This window comes from Sminthopsis crassicaudata, chromosome 3, assembly GCF_048593235.1.
Source record: "Sminthopsis crassicaudata isolate SCR6 chromosome 3, ASM4859323v1, whole genome shotgun sequence".
Taxonomy (NCBI): domain Eukaryota; kingdom Metazoa; phylum Chordata; class Mammalia; order Dasyuromorphia; family Dasyuridae; genus Sminthopsis; species Sminthopsis crassicaudata.
The window spans coordinates 137,104,618-137,120,966 of record NC_133619.1 but is presented as its reverse complement, the minus strand read 5'-3'; the positions used below and the strand labels follow the sequence as shown (position 1 = coordinate 137,120,966).

Below are 16,349 nucleotides of genomic sequence, written 5' to 3'. Positions count from 1 at the left end.
TTACAGTTATCAGAATTTGTCAAGGGGAAAAAAATTAACTTTGAAAATGGAGGTGTGGTGAATTTTTCTAACACATATATGTACACATATACATGTATATGCAAGTAAATCCATAAATACCTATTACAATTCAAGAAGCAATAAAAAAAATCATTAACTTACAGTTTTATAGATATAAAAATAGCAAAAGGAGTCTCAACTTACATAGACAACTTTTAATGACCTGGGTGTCTGATTTGCAGGTACACTGATAGATGTTTTATCAAATATAATACTTTTTGGATCTTATATATGTGTGTTAGAAGAAAATAATAATGCAATTTAATAAGGATATGCTTACAATATTATATATATGCATATATATGTATGTATTTTTCCTTTTGAAAATGTTTATTAGAAATGTTTGGTTTCTGGTGTTTTGTGCCTATTTAGGGTTAATATTTAATTCTACATTTAAAAATACTTCATTACTTTAAAATGTTTACATGTGGCATTTCTGCAAGTTGGCCAAATGTATTAATTCAGGGTCATCTGAAAAATATAAAATATAAAATAAACCATGTAAATTGAGAACTTATTTTCTCTATTATTCATATTGTTGTATTTGCACGGCTCTTTGGGACCATCTATTAAGCTTTAACAAACAAGTAACTAGTTTTTGACATTTCAGAGAAACAACAGTCATCTTGCCCTTCATCTTCCATTCACCCCCAAGAAAGGAATTATTGAATACAAAAATGTGGTTCTGTGGCCTGCATAGTAGGAGAAAGAGGAGGGAGGAAAAACAAAAATGAAGTGGTCCAATTAAATGCATAATTAAAGTTAGTCTGAGTCATTTTTGCTTATACATCATCATATAATTATTTTTTCCTTTTTTTTTTTTTTTTTTTTTTTAGAAGAGTAGAGAGTGGGAAAGAACCAAATCTTAGAAAGAACTACAGGAACTGAATTACCTGCTTAATTGACTCAATTTGTCATTTGGTATGTATCTGGCCTGAATAAAAAGACCTGATTCTAATATCAGAGCTTAACCTGAAGAGAATAAATGTAAATGTATTTTTAGACTTGGACAAATGGGTACTATTTTTAAATGAATCCTGTTTAATTCATAACCTTAGTCAATAGTTTATTAGCTCCAAAGGGCTTCTGTAAATTAGCATGTAACCCACTTAAAGTTGAAGCTGAACATTATTCCTTTCTCTTAGTTAATTTACGTATCTGCATTAAAATAATACTAAAATAAAATAGAGAATGGGCTTTTTATTGAATCATACATCTGAATCTCTTTCAGAAGAAAACAGAAAAGTAAAGCAGTAGAAACTAAAATTTTCTCTTGCACCCACATCTTAATTGATGTGCAACACTACAACATAATATTATATTTGAAAACTCTGGGGATATAAATCACAAGACTCCTTGATTCATTCTTTAACTATTGGTATCAATAAATATTAATGTGGAATACTAAAAATTAAATCTTCCCGTTATATAAATTGCTATATAAATCTTCCTGGGAAGATTTATATAATAAATGCTTTTTGAGTGACTTATCCAAAGCTTATACACATAATATTGCATATGTCCTGTAGCTAACTTATTACATTATAACATGAAAATAATTCAACCAAAGATTATTCTTTATCATGTTACATATTATATTGATAGCCATTTCCTAATTCTTTACTACTGGTATTTTCCTCAACCATATAATTATAGCTTATCCTTCTTTCCTTCTTGGCATTGAAATACATATACAGATGCATGGAGAGCAAAAGAGAGCTACAAGATGTAGACACAGGTGCTCTTTTATCATTAATCTATTGGATAAGTCCATGATAAAATTTGGAAATCTTACAAAATATAATGTTAGGTATTGGCAAGGTTAGAAATTGTTACTTTAAATAAAAAGAAAGCAATAGAGAAGTGCTAAATAATGAGATTTGACTAAAATAGACTCTAATCGATGCAACATTCTAGAAATATTGGAAGATTAAATTTATATAACATCTTTGGAAGTGCTTTTATTTTTGCCTACTATTTATTATTATGTCTTCCTTGTCATTCTTATCTCTGTTTTTGTATGTATACTATATATGCCTGTATATATATATATATATACACACACACACATATATAAGTATACAAATACTTGTTATTAAACAAAGCTTAATTTTGTTGAGAATCTTCTTTTCCAGTTCCATCCAATTTTTCACAGAACTTTATAGCATTTCAGGATAATGAAAGAGTAAGGGATTTTGATTTGTACCTTTTATTTAAAAGGGAAAAAAAAAACTACATACATTTCCATTATGATACCAAATAATATTGTTCATTGTTTTTCCTAATAATGAATCAAATACTGAGTAGACAAATGAGGAGGACATTTTTTTTCATGATCTTAGCATGAAACCGCCCCCTCCCCCTTGCTAAGCATGTATATAAAGGGAAAAAAATGCTTTAAAAATAAAAGAAGGAAATATATATAGGAGCATACTGATATTAGAAGAGGTAGTATGAGATTTTAGTTTTTGTTTTTGAACTGAGGGATTGGAAAGTTGGTTATTTGTTTTTTATTTTTCCTCAGGGAGGATGTGACCACCCATTTATTCTAAATTCAATTAATTGCTGTCAATTTACTCACTGGTGGATGGTGCCTCGTTGTGGGTAAAGTGCTTCTTGCACATTCAGGTTCATGGACTACCCTTGATCTTCTGACACATTCCATTTAAGGTTATTGGTTGAGAGAGCCACCAAAGACAGAATGAAATTTACAAACCTTTACAATCCAAATTACCTCAAACAAGCAGGTTAAGCCCTGTAAGACAAAGACCAATGTACTGGCTAAATGTTGTCCCAAGGTTAATAGATAACAGATATGTAGTCACCTGTATTTCGAACATTTAAAAGTAAAGTTCAAACTCAGCCACAAGATTCATTATAACCTTTGAATATAAATTTATATAATTTGAAATATTGACACAATGGCAAACTGATGACTGAATAAGAAAAGAAAAAGAAAAAAATCATGATAGCCTACATAGAATTTCAATAAACCTGTGTAAAGCAACATTACTTACCCTGTTCCATGTATTAAATGGACACTTAAGAATGGAAAAAAAATGTAAATTTGAAATTTCACCAATAAGCAAATTAGTGACACATTTAGAAATTTCTAGCTCCCTCAAGCCCAGAACTGATGATTATAGTGTATTAACTCCCCATAAGTTTTCAAGGAATTGTTTAAATTATGCCTAGGGGGATTAGCTCCTATGCCCTCTATCTTGTTAAATTTGGAGATTCATTGGTCTCTGGTTTAGATATTTTGGACTACAGGTAATTATTACTTCATTTTCTCATATTTGAAATAGTTATCTAGTATGTATTCATAAACTATTAAAATTTCATGTGCTGAGATATATATGAGACACCAGTAGCCCCATCTTACAGTGATCCATATTTATGGTAATTCATTGCCTGATGCCCAAAGGGGTAAAGATCATATATAAATTTGCACAGTCCATTTTTTGGTGTTCTAAGGTGCCAGTCCACAAATGGATCTGTACAAGTGCAACTGTATTTGCCTAAACAATCAGAAATTGGCTACAATAGTAGTCAAATTATTATATTTTGGTTGGTTAGATGAAGAGTCCTTCTTTCTCACTTGAAATCTACAATTTCCATATATCCCTCACTAGTCAGTCCAAATTTCCCAAATAGATAATATTTTAATATGTTGAGGAAGTAGCAGTATTTTTTTTTTAATTCAGACCCAATTGTGTGGATTGGATTGTCTACTAAAATTTAGTCATATATACTAGAAAATTTAGGATTAGATGCCTTCCTGATGTCACTTTAGCATTGGAAATAAAACTCCAAACAAATCATTGACTAAAATAGTGAAGGAAAGAGAAACGGAAATGTGCATATAAAAATAGGTGCTACAATAAAATATTTGTATATTTCATCAATAAGTTATTTTGACTAACCAGTTATGGATCATATAGCTCTGCACTCTTTAATGTTTTTTTCCACATCTATGCTGATCCTTTTCAAGATCATAATTTTTTTTTTTAATTCAAATGTCCAGAAAGCATACAAACATCCTTTAAAAAAAAAAAAAGAAAGAAAGAAAGAAAGAAAAAAAAAAAAAAGAAAAGAAACCTTGTATTAAATCCGAGGTGTGCTAATCTCTCTCCAAAAAAAGCCATTTATAACCACCCATGGCTTAAAGGGGGAGGGAATGAAGGATCGGAGGAGGAAAGGGGGAAATCTGTGCCCTTCAGTCTTTGAAAAACAAAAGTATTCCCCACCACCAAAAAACTTCATCGACCTTTAAGTCACCTGAAGAAATGGCCCTCCATACAGCTCTTCTTTCCCCCACTGACATAAGAAGAGCAAGAGCTGTGCCCAGCTTATGCAAACATTTCCTACTTGTAAAAATAAAATGAAATTGCACACCCTTTCAGTATCATTCGCCGAAGCTGAAAATCCTGTGCCAAGGCACTTCACCCTAAACGTTGAAACAACACAATCAATCAAACCGGTTCATCATGTGTTTGCTTGTTCGTGTGTTTGTTTTAAATACAAATGCTCTATGGGGAGTTTGTTTGCCTTTAGAACTGGCTAAATGTGGTCTGTTTTTCCAACACTTCGAGGTAGTCCGGCTCAACGTTTAGTTTTGCTTTTAATTCCAGATACTCATTCCTGTTGGGTTCTACATAGACAGTACTCGGGGGACTATAGAGCACCGTTTCCCGGAGCCTGCTGTCCCCAGCCCCTGGGTGTAAGTACTGATGGGGGCGCCTAAGGTCATAGTTGGGGGAGAAAGTATAGGCAGCAGGGCTGCAAGGGAATTTAGGATATTCTGGGAGGCTACTGCCAGCCGTGGTGGCCGAGCAGTGTTTATCGGGTTCTAAAATGCCTCGGTAAAAGCGATCAGCGTCTTGTATTGGTGACAGCAGTTCCTCCCTCGGCTCAATGGTACTGACACTATAGGCGGGGCTCCGCAGGTGGTGGCTTTCCCGCCTCTCCTCATCACCCTGCTGTAACTGCAGCTGCTGCTGAGGCTGTGGCTGCTGCTGCTGCTGCTGCTGCTGAGGCTGTGGCTGCTGCTGCTGTTGCTGTTGAGGCTGCAGATGGTGATTACTGCTGTAGGTGACCTTGAGCTCGTGCAGATCTTTGTAATCTTCCACAGAATTGCCCTCCCGGGAACGGTAGATGGGGTTTTTGCACATGTGGCCCAGTGGGTGTGGGATATATTCATACACGTGGCCCGCGGGAGTTTTCACTTTAGGGAGGGTTGGGCCCCTGTGGTGTGTATGTGAATGGTGGTGGCTACTGCCCCCGCTGCTACTGTACACACTGTACTGCATGTTGAAGGAACTCACGTCGGAGTTGTTGGTGCTGGTGTGATCGCTCTGGTTCTTCTTTCTCCTTTTCATCACCAGAACAAAGAGCCCAGCAGCCACAAAAACTGACATGATGAAGACAAGCAGCAAGCTGAGGATCAGCACAGACAAGGGGACTGAAGAGCTGTTGCCAGAGCTACCCCCAGCAGTGGCACCCGTGCTGTTGAATCTGACACTGGAGGGCAAGGATGTGGTTCGTGGTGGAATCTGTATGGAGGAGGGAGTAGGCGTAGAAACCACCACATCTGAATAGTCTGGGCACAAAAGCTCCGACTTAATAGACCTCATATCGGTCTCCTCGAACTTCTTGGGAGCCTTGCAGATGACCTCATCTACAAGTACCCCTACTTTGAGTTGCTCCACCCACAACTTCATGCCCACCACGTCACAAGTGCAATCCCAAGGGTTATCATTCAAGTCGATCTGAATAAGAGATTTCAGCTGATCCAACACTCCACTCACAGGCAAGGAAGAAAAGTAATTGCTCCTTAGATTTAGCCTAAGCAGCGTGAGGCCAGAAAAAATGCCCCCAGGTAGGGCCTGCAAGAGGTTGTTGTTTAAAAACAAAAGCTGTAGGTTAGGGACTGTATCAAAGGTCCCAGCGTGGATCTCTCGGATAATATTGTACTGTAGAAAGAGATACTGCAAGCTCTGTAGACCATAGAACAGCTCTGCGTTCAGGCGTTCAATCTGGTTGCCATTAAGATAGAGTCGTCGCAGATTGGTTAGATCCCCAAAAGCACGGTCCTGGATTACTGAGATGCGATTATTTCCAAGATGCAGCAGGTCTAGCCCTGTCGCCTCCAGGAAATCAGTCCTTCGAACGACTGTGATGTAGTTCTCCGTCAAGTACATCTTCTTGGGATTGTAGGGTTTGGGCTGAAGCTCAGAGATGCTTTCTATCTTCCTCTCCTGGCAGTTAACATTGAGGCCCAAGTCAGAAATCTGAAGATTGCAAGAGCACGCAGTAGGACACTCCAAAGGCACCGGCGATTTAGTCTGGTAGGCGATGCTGGGGCCATAATTGCTGTAGGCCAAGTCTTTAGAGGGCTGGCGGGAGGTGGGGCGAATCCTGGGTTTGTTGGGTTGGCGGGTCCCTTTAGGAGGCTTCAGAGGAGGCTTGTAAACAGCAGAGGAAGAGGTGGCCACCGAATTGACCGAGGCTGGGGTGGTGTGTAAATACCCAGTAGTGCTCAAAGGTGTCTGGGGCCTCATTTCATAGTCTGAGATGAGTTTCCTTGGGCAAAGCTCCTGCTTCGACACTTCATCCAAGTCCCGCCCATGTAACCTGAAAGGCGTCTCACAAACCACATCCCCTACCAAAGCAGAGTAGGAAATGCTGTCCAACCAATCCTTGAGTGAGATCAACTCACAAGAACAATTCCAAGGATTTTCTTCTAGCTGTAATTCTACAACTTTATCCATATGCTGCAACAACCCTATGTAGGGTAGAAGTTTCAACCGGTTGCCCCTAAGGTCCAGATGTGTTAAGGGCACAAAACGGAAAAGGTTGTTGGGTAAACTCGACAAAAGATTGTCGTTGAGGATCAGCACCTGCAGCAAGTGCAGTTTGCCAAAAGCATTAGGTTCAATGGCGCTGATGTAATTGTAATCGACTTGTAGATACTCCAGACTCTCCAATCCAAGGAAAGTGTCATCCCTTAGTAGTTCCAGTTTATTATTATTCAGATGCAATCGCCTTAAACCTCGAAGCCCATGAAATGCCCCTGTCTCAATGTCCTGGATGACATTGCTTCCTAGATGTAAAATTGAAGCCCCAGTGTAATTGACAAACTCATTGGGGTAGAGACGGTTCAGAAGGTTGCCAGACAACAAGAGGTGGTAGACTGGAAATCGTGGAGGGCTGATTTCTGCGAGGCTGATGATCCCCCTGTTTTCACAGCTCACTGTTAAGATTCCGTCCTTCTCCTCACAAGGACATGCATTGTCACAAATTTCCCCATAATAATCGATGGTTTCTGCACACGAAAAGACGAGAGATGTTACAGCAAACGCTATAGTCTGCAGCATCCAGATATGCATTTTTCTGTTGAGATCCTGTTCCAAAGTTAATGTGGAGCAGCAAGGGTACATTTTACCTCCTGTAAGGAGAACAAAAGAAAACAACAGAATATGACCAATTTTTTTTTTTTTTTTTTTTTAAACAGGAGTGTTAGTCTTATTTTAAATTTATTTTCCTTCTACACTCTGGAAAAAGAAGGTTGTTTGTATAGGGTCTCTTTTTTGGTCTTTATTTATTGTTGATAGAGACTAGAAAAATATAAAAACACATCTAAATTCCCAGACTTTGTAAAAGTGTCAGTGATTAAAGGATTGATTTGCAACTCTGAGTGAAAGATATGTTTTCAAAGATAAGGTCATATTAGATACTGTCCCATTTCAGGATTTTATCTGCTTCCCTTCTCCAATCCCCCAAGATCAACTCATAAATATACATAAAATGGCTGTCAGTTCAGTTTCACGGCTCTAATTTAAGAGAAAAAGAGCACCATTTTATGAGGTTTCCCACCTCACTTATTACCTAGCCCTCTTTTTTTTCTTTTTCAGAACCACTTTGGTGAACAGCGCACGGGTAAGGTCTTTCCCACAAGTCTTCTCCGTCCCCCTTCTCCCCCCCCCCCCAAGTGCTATATACAGAACTTTGGTTATTTTAGACAATTGTTGGAAATGTCTGTGTAGAAACCCCAAAGGATACTTTTCAAAAGACAAAAACAAACAAACAAAAAAAGGTAAATTAATGCAGTAAAATAATCCCTGATCAGCTCTTAAATAATAACCTATAGCGTCAAGTCAGTGTAGGGGAGATGTGTGTGTGTGTATTCATGTGTATGTACATACCTACACATAAAGATATTCATTTTTATTATAGACTTTTTCCAATAACGCTATTAAGCACATCAACCTTCTAATTGCACCACTTAACAGTACTTCTCCGGGAGTGCTTACTTGTCGACTTTCCATCTTTGATTATGGTATCAATGTTACCATATTGAGACTCAAAGCTACAGAAATAGTTGCAAACGATGGAATGACTATAAAAGATTAAGAAGACCAGAAATTTTTGAATACCTATAGCTGCTTTCAGTTAAAGGGAACATTCTAATCACTCGTCTAGAATTTGCCCAAATGGTAAAATCTCTAGGATTTTCACCAAAGCCTCAGCCGTATCTGACTGCGTTTACTTTCAATGTTTATTAAAAACTAGCTTGATAGCAGGGGAGAGCTCTAAATGGATCTCATGGAAATACCTCCTTACCAACATTCCGCTCATTGGAGTTGCTTAATATAAAGCACCGATAGCTGTCAGTGATCTTCATCCTTCAAGGAAGAAGACACCTGAGCAGATTAAAAGCCCAACTAGAAAGAAGAAAAAGAAGAGAACTACCCAGTGACCTACGTCAGTGATTTAATACCCGAATTTCATCTAGCCAGAAACAAATCCGATTCCCTCCTCTCCACTCTCCCCCCCCTTCCCATCCTCCCCATCTCCTTGATGTTTCCTCCTACTTTCTACTTGTGGATGTTAAAAGCACGAGGAGGGGGGGGGGGTTAGAAGGAAGAAAATAGGTAGAGGGACGTCTATGCATTCTTGCATTGGTTGGGTTAGTGAGGGAAGAGAAATAGCCCATTTTCTCTTTTCCCCACCCTAAAACATTATGTTCTTGAAAGAAAAAAATACTGGTTTTCTCTGGTCAACCTTGCCATAGCCTTAATACTTATAACTGAACTCTGATATTCAGACTAGTACCCGAAACCAAATCTCATTACTGCAAAGAGATTTTTGTGACACGGATCCAAAGCAGTATACCTCACACTTTATACACGTCAGAAAGAACTCTTAAATATGTGTATGTGTGTGTGTGTGTGTGTGTGTGTGTGTATGTACTTGTGCAAAGATAAATGTATATACATTTTTTATGTATTCAGGAAGACATTTGAAGACACACATTATTATTGCACATTTCAAGTATTCACTAGCTCGGAATCACAAAAGGCAAAGCGCTTCACTGCTAAAGACAGCACAGACACCCTCTATAAAAGCAAAACATTTACCTTGAAATTTCTTTTCTCCGCTCCATCAAATCCATTCATCCATTCAGTCGGTGTTTGCTCCCCTCCCCCTCCCCAGCTCTTTGCCCTCTCCAACCCTTTCCACTCCCTCTCCTCCCCCTTCAAAAAAAACCCCAAAAAACCAAAAAAACCAAGATCATTGCAAAATATACCGGTTCAATATTAAACTCGCAGTCATTTGCAACTTTAATTCAATAATGACTAATAAGGATCTAGGAGCTTTTCCAACCTCATCACAACCCCTTCCTCCTAAGGAGATAGAAAAATAAGAACATAAAGTTGAATGTGCTCTTGAAGGCTGAAATTCTGGCCCGGGGACGCAACTTGGATTTAAATGCCCCAGTGCACAGCTATTTCTCTGATCTGAGAGATTCACATTGTTCTTTTTAATTGGGGGTGGAGATGGAGGGAGGTACTGTTTTTGGTTTGCCCCCAAAGAGTTCAGACCCTGGATTACCGCACTGCATATCCTGCACTAAAGAGCTTTCAGTCCCGCCGACAGCAGCAGCGGAAACCCTGGCCGGACACTGCTACCAAAGTGAACAGCGGCGGCAGCAGCAGCCGCCGCCGGGGCAGCGGCACCCAGAGTTATAGGGAGAGAGATTCCTCCCCTACTCCCACCCCTCCCCCACCCCCGCCCCAAAGAAAAGAAAGGAGGGAAGAAAGGGTGATGTGAGAGGAGGGGGAGTCACCCCCCAAAAAAAGAAAGTCGCCTTTTAAAAAAAAAGTAAACCTCATACTTACTCATTCTTATATCTCCAGGGCCCAATCATCGTAGTCACCCTTAAAAATGTCTATTTGGGGTGTGTGCTGCGTGTGTGCAGCTGAAGCAAAGACCAGAGGAGGCAAGCAATGCAGTTGGGGAGGTTGGATAAGGAATGCACATAAACACCACCACACACAAGGAGCCTCCACGGCAGCCGCCACCACCACCACAGCCGCCACCACCACCTCAGCCACCACCACCGCTGCCGCTACCGCCGCCGCCGCCACCGCCACCGCCACCGCCACCTCTACTGCCTCCGCCACACACACACACAGACGGAGGCGGAGGTCCTAGGGGCTCCCGGAGCTGCTCTTCTCGGCGCTCTCCCCAGAACCAGGCAGAAGAGAGAGGGGGGGAGGGAAAGGAGAGGGAGAGCGAGGGGCGATCGAAAGAGACTAGAGAGGAAAGGGGGGGAGGGCGAGCCGAAGAGAAACCGTGAGGGAGGGGCAAGGCAAGGAGGGAGAGCGTGGGAGGGGGGCGAAGGGAGGAGAGAGGGCTGCACAGACAGCTTTTCGCTGACAACGTGACGGTCAGCTTCACCAAGCACTACACACACACACACACACACACACACACACACACACACACACACACACACACACACACACATACACACCACTACACAACAGTCTCCTTAATAATGGACAGCTCCAGTTCCTCTCAGGGTTTCTTACACGCATACCCCGCTGGTACTCACACTTTTCATTGAAATAGGCATCAACTTTCTCCCTAACCGCAGCAGCCACACGTTCAAGCCTCCTCCTCTGGTTTCTTTGCAAAAAACGAGAAAAATACAGACTCCGACCTCGTTTCCTTTTCTTCCTCCCCTCCCCCTCCCAGTTCCTCCTTTTTTTTTTTTTTTTTTTTTTTTCTTCTTCTTCACACCATTTCCCCCTGGTCAGTTACACTCGCCCAGGGACTGGCCAAAGGGAGAGAAAAGTAACTGTGTCCTTGCATGGTTCTCCGCTTCTTTTTGCAGCGCACACTGTACATGGTAGTGAGGAGAAAGGGCAGAGGATGGCACCAGTCCCCCTTGGTGGCAGCAGCTGGGGCGGCGGCGGCAGCGGAGGCAGCAGATCCTCCTCCTGCTGCTGCTGCTCTCTCCTCCCCAGATGCCACAGCTGACGACTCCAAGCTCCAGGGTCCAGCGGTGGTGGCGGCGGCTATCTCTGCCACCGCTGTTACCCCTACTGCCGCCGCCGCTGTTCCGGTTGTAGCAGCCGCCGCTCCGGTTGTAGCAGCCTCTTTTCCTGATCAGTATTTGAGTGACTCGAGCGTTTGCTGCTTTTTCGTTTCATCCCGGGCAGGAGTTGAGCAAGGGGAAAGGAGCGTCTTTCAAGATTCACTATTTAGATTCATTTTATTTTTCTTTTTTGTTGGAGCTTTCTTTCTCTTTCCGACGTCCTTTGGGGGTTCGAGGACAAGCAAAGCGATGTTGTGTGCCCGTCGCTGCGCAAAAGTCGGAGAAAGTCTTGTTCTTTTCCTACGTTTCAGAGGAGGAGGCTGCAGAGTAAGCGATTCCGATATCTCTAAGCTTTTTCGCCAAGAGACAGCATGGGGCCCCGTCTAATACACTTGTTTATAATGGAGCGCAGTTCTAACCAAGCTGCTGCAGACATGCTGGAGCTGGGGCATAGCTGTGGCGTTTGGTGACCGATAGATGGGAGTATAGGGCGACAGATTACTTAGGCGGCACTGCAAAGTGTGAAGCCAAAGCTTCCTTGGGTATCATACTTGTGCGGAGGCGATGAGCCTTGGAGAAAATGTGCACAACTTAAGCGTGGGACTGTACAGATTACCGAAAGGAGGGGGGAGTGGAAATAATGCCGACAATATAAGAGTTGGTGGTATTCAGGAATAGGCAATACAGTGTAGATTGTTGTTGTTGTTGTTGTTGTTTTTTCTTTCCATTTAGAATTGTCACTCACATCCTGTACAATGTAAAAGGAAAAAAAAAGATGGGGGGGAAGAGTATATATATATATACACATAGAGTGCTTTCTAGATGACTAGCGAAAACTTTTTTAAAAAGGAAATGAATTGTAGGGTTTTCCCCCTTCAGATTATATGTGTCATTTTGTGTGATTTCCAGACATATGTATGTGACTACCACATGGAGACATAGACATATATGTGTGTGTGTGTGTGCATGTGTGTGTGTGTGTGTGTGTGTGTCTGTGAACTAAAACAAAACGAAACGAAATGAAAAACCTTTAAATGAATGTATGGAGAGGGAATTTCCTTGAAGAGTTACCTGCTAAAAACCATTACTTTCAGTTCCAGGGTAAGTAGTTTTGAATAAATGAAAGTTTTATGAAATCAGATCTTTCTCCCCACCCCTACCCAAACATATTTTGCTGATACCAGTTAAATTAGTATCATATAGCTCTTGCTTAACAATTTAGTGTATGCTGTGATTGTGTCTATACCAAGTATAGTTTATCAATTGATTATGATAAATGGTAACCCTAGGAGATACTGGTTACATATTTTCCTTTATAGTTAAGTTAAATGATTTAATGATTTAATCAATTGAAAAATCTATTTATACTTATTTAATTATAAATGTGTCATCTTACCTAGTGGAAGCTTTGAATCAAGCTTGCTACAGTAAATATATAATATATATATATGTATATGTATATACATATATATATTATATATGTATATACATATACATATATATATTATAAATGCTACAATATTAACTGCAAAAAATCAAGTTTTATATTAATCTAATATTGTTATATCTGAGTACATTATGTGTGGAAGAGTGGGCACATCTATCTCTTTATGCTGGAATGCCACAATGTTGATTAGAATTTTTTCTACACAGGCTTTCATTTCATCCTGGACTGAAATTTAGCATGGGAGATAAAACCTCTGCATAAAAAAAGACTGGGAGAAAAAAAAGATATCAACAGATTGGTAATCATCAGGTATGGCAGTTAAGAAAAGCATGCCATATCAATATAAGCTCAAGTTAAATTAACAAGGAACTTTCCTTTTCTCTGTAAATATTAGGCCTAAGGATACATGTCACTGTTTAAACTAAATATTTATGCAAGCATCCCCTTAAATTAAAGAGTTTTATACTTTCTCATCAACACTTGATCATCAAAATTTTTCAACAGGTTCAAAAGTAATCAAGTATTTTAAAATAAGATAAATATTATTGGGTCATTTATAAAGTCACTTATTACTTTTCATGACAAATAATTTTAACATTTAATTTTAAAATTCTGTCAAAATATATTATGGTGGTCTCTATCAAGGACAATCAAATTTCTTGGTCTCATAAAGTACTTTATTCAATTATGCCACTTAGGTACAAATAAAGTTATTAGGCCAGAATAATTGCATTTGTGATCAAATATTTGCCTCCATTTGAAAATTGACATTTTAAAAAATATATTTTTTGAAACTTTTATTTAATTCATAAAAAATTTGATTTCTCATCATCATAAGGTCAAGATCATGATTGTTGTTCTTATTGTTATTGTTGTTGTTGCCACTTTTATTGTTTTGGGGTGGAGCAGTAATTTATAAAATTGTTTATTGATATAAGGAAATTGTAATCTGTGGGTGGAGGGACTAACCACTCAGATGAAATAGTGATATAGAATGGAAATGGATATAACTGAAAATTGAATTTAAATATGATTTACAAATGTTTTGTGAGCAATAGTAGTAAAACCAAATTTCAGATTTTCTTTTTTATATTGTGTAAATATATTCTAATAGCCAGTAGCCTATTTCTGAAGTATTAAATAAGTTATCCTTATTTCTCACCACTAGGTGGCTGTACATGTCCCTTTGCAAAAAAACCAAAAAAACAAAACAACAACAAAAAAAAAAAACCCTGCTATTTAAGGACCGACTAAGCACTAAAGGGGGCTATAACAGGAGGAGGTAGAAGGGAGATAACATCAAAGGAATAAGGGAAAAAGATTTAATAATCTGTAAAGTCCTATTTGACTTTGACCCTTGGATGTGGCAGCAGGAGAAGCAACAAATGAATTGTATAATAGTTATCAATGCAGTCTGTCTGGAATTTTTCAATATGATTTCAAATAATCATTCTTTAAATCTTCAGTATAGTATACAGCACAGAAAGATCATAAACACATTAAAAGGTATGTAAATATATTAGTATACAAGGTTCACACACATTTTGGAAGCAGAAAATGATTAAAATAATCAACTTCTTTCCCAAGAAAATTGTCATATTCATAAATAAATAGGCATTTTATGTTAGGAAGTGATGCATATTTGTTATTGGAGGGTGGAATTTTCTGTGCAGATTATGATTCAGAATTTTTCATTCATTTTGTGGTTAGCTAGCTGTCTAGTGTTAGAATAAATAAATCTCATGGGTACAAAAGCTTTTGGCAAGAATTAGCACAACATGTGGCCTTCCTTTGACCCTTGAATATTCCAATGCAAATTCACACAACAACTAACATATGGACTATCTAGAATTTATAATACACTTTAAGATGACAACAATATAAATATATTGTGTTTTCATTTTGATGTGTGGACATACTGTCATGATATTCCTAAGCACTTAGACTAAGAAGAGGAATCCTTCTATGAAATGCATCAGTTAAATGATCTCTTATATACTGCTAATTATGTAGTTTTCATCTTCCTCATGATCTGTCTCTGCCTTTATAATAAGAAACACTTGAAAACATTTTTTTTTTTGACAAAGTGGGTAGTCTCATATTTATATTGATAAGGGGATAGGAGTGGTGATATATCAGGCTGGTATTTGGTCATTATTAGAAACCAATGCTGAAACACAGCTTGAATCTACTCCTGAATTTTCAGCTTTATTACCTTAGTTAGTGATCAGATTTTTACTGTTCTAATTTTTAATAGGTGAACTATGAGAATGGTAGCTGCTAGAATTTTATACCATCTGATATTTAGTAATTTTAATTTATTTCATAGGAAAACCAAATGATACAATTAAATAACAACAAAAGACAAATCCCATGAAGTAGAAAATTGCTTTTCTGTTGTCTATCAGTAGCAAACAAAAATTTCTCCAATATAGTAAAAACATGTCATTTTTCTATGAATGTGTCTCTATATGGCTGATAAAATGACCAAAGACTTACCAAGGCAATTAGGCAGGTTCTCTTTTTGCTCTCTAGTTCCTTCTTCTTGCAATTGTCACAGATTTTACTAATCATCATGAGATACAAATTAACTATTAAAAAGATGAGTATTAAGCCAAATTGACTTTTTTCATATTTGTGTAGACATAACCTGCAGGTTTTTATTAGAGTTGTATGGCTAATGGAAGTAAAAATCACAAGAGGGAGGAAGCTTACGTTTTTTTGCTTGATAACCACTTTACTCTGTCTTCTAAAATATTTGCTCATTATGAATTTACTATTTTGAAGAATAACACCGTAGGTGACACATTTTTTTTTTCAAGAATTAGTTATTTCATTCTGACTTAATCTATACCTTAGTGGACAATTTTTTGGAATTGTTGTGGCTGAAAATCTTTATCTCTATCGGATAATGAGTTACTTTGAAATCAGTCTGTGATATTATATGGAAGACAAACCAAGTCTTTCTAATTTGAACCTAACAGAGCTTTCATTTGATGACAAAATTCAGGGTCTCTGGACCAAAAATTTCTTCACCCTGTGACCAAATGAGACTCTCCATAGTTAGATAGGCTGACCTTCCGACACCAGACATATAGCCTCTACCATTACTCATTTCATTTCCTCTTCATTCACACAGTTACAAAATTGATTTTTGATAAAACCAGGTTTGAAGATGCTCAAGAAAGTTCTGTGACTTCTTACTGCCCTCAGCATAAAATAAAGAACTTTTATTTGGGGTTCAAACCCCTTCAAAATCTGGATGTAGTCCACTTTTTCAGGCTTATTATACATTAGTCCAGCCCAACTAGACACATGATGATTCTCTGGATAAGACAATTTCCTGACTTCAGGCTTTTGCATAGGCTTTCTCCATGCCTGAAATTTACTATCTTCTCACCAATGTTTCTTAAATTCTTGGATTCCTTGAAACTAGAACTCAAGTGAGACTTC

At 38.4% G+C, this 16,349-nt stretch overlaps 1 protein-coding gene across 3 annotated transcripts; it reads right to left on the bottom strand.

Annotated features, from left to right (window-relative positions):
- Positions 1–4,136: 4,136 nt before the first annotated feature.
- On the bottom strand, positions 4,137–11,936 carry SLITRK5 (SLIT and NTRK like family member 5). 3 transcript variants are annotated; one of them, XM_074299346.1, is made up of 2 exons: positions 10,964–11,936; positions 4,137–7,510 (listed from the first exon to the last, which is right to left on the bottom strand). In XM_074299346.1, exon 2 carries the CDS (start codon positions 7,500–7,502, stop codon positions 4,614–4,616), a length of 2,889 nt encoding a protein of 962 aa, XP_074155447.1. In that variant the 5' UTR covers positions 7,503–7,510; positions 10,964–11,936; the 3' UTR covers positions 4,137–4,613. The 3 variants fall into 3 exon arrangements, with proteins under 3 accessions (XP_074155447.1, XP_074155446.1, XP_074155448.1); XM_074299345.1 differs by lacking the exon at positions 10,964–11,936 and adding an exon at positions 10,245–10,359; XM_074299347.1 differs by lacking the exon at positions 10,964–11,936 and adding an exon at positions 10,245–10,335 and having other exon boundaries at positions 4,137–7,387.
- Between the last annotated feature and the right edge of the window lie 4,413 nt (positions 11,937–16,349).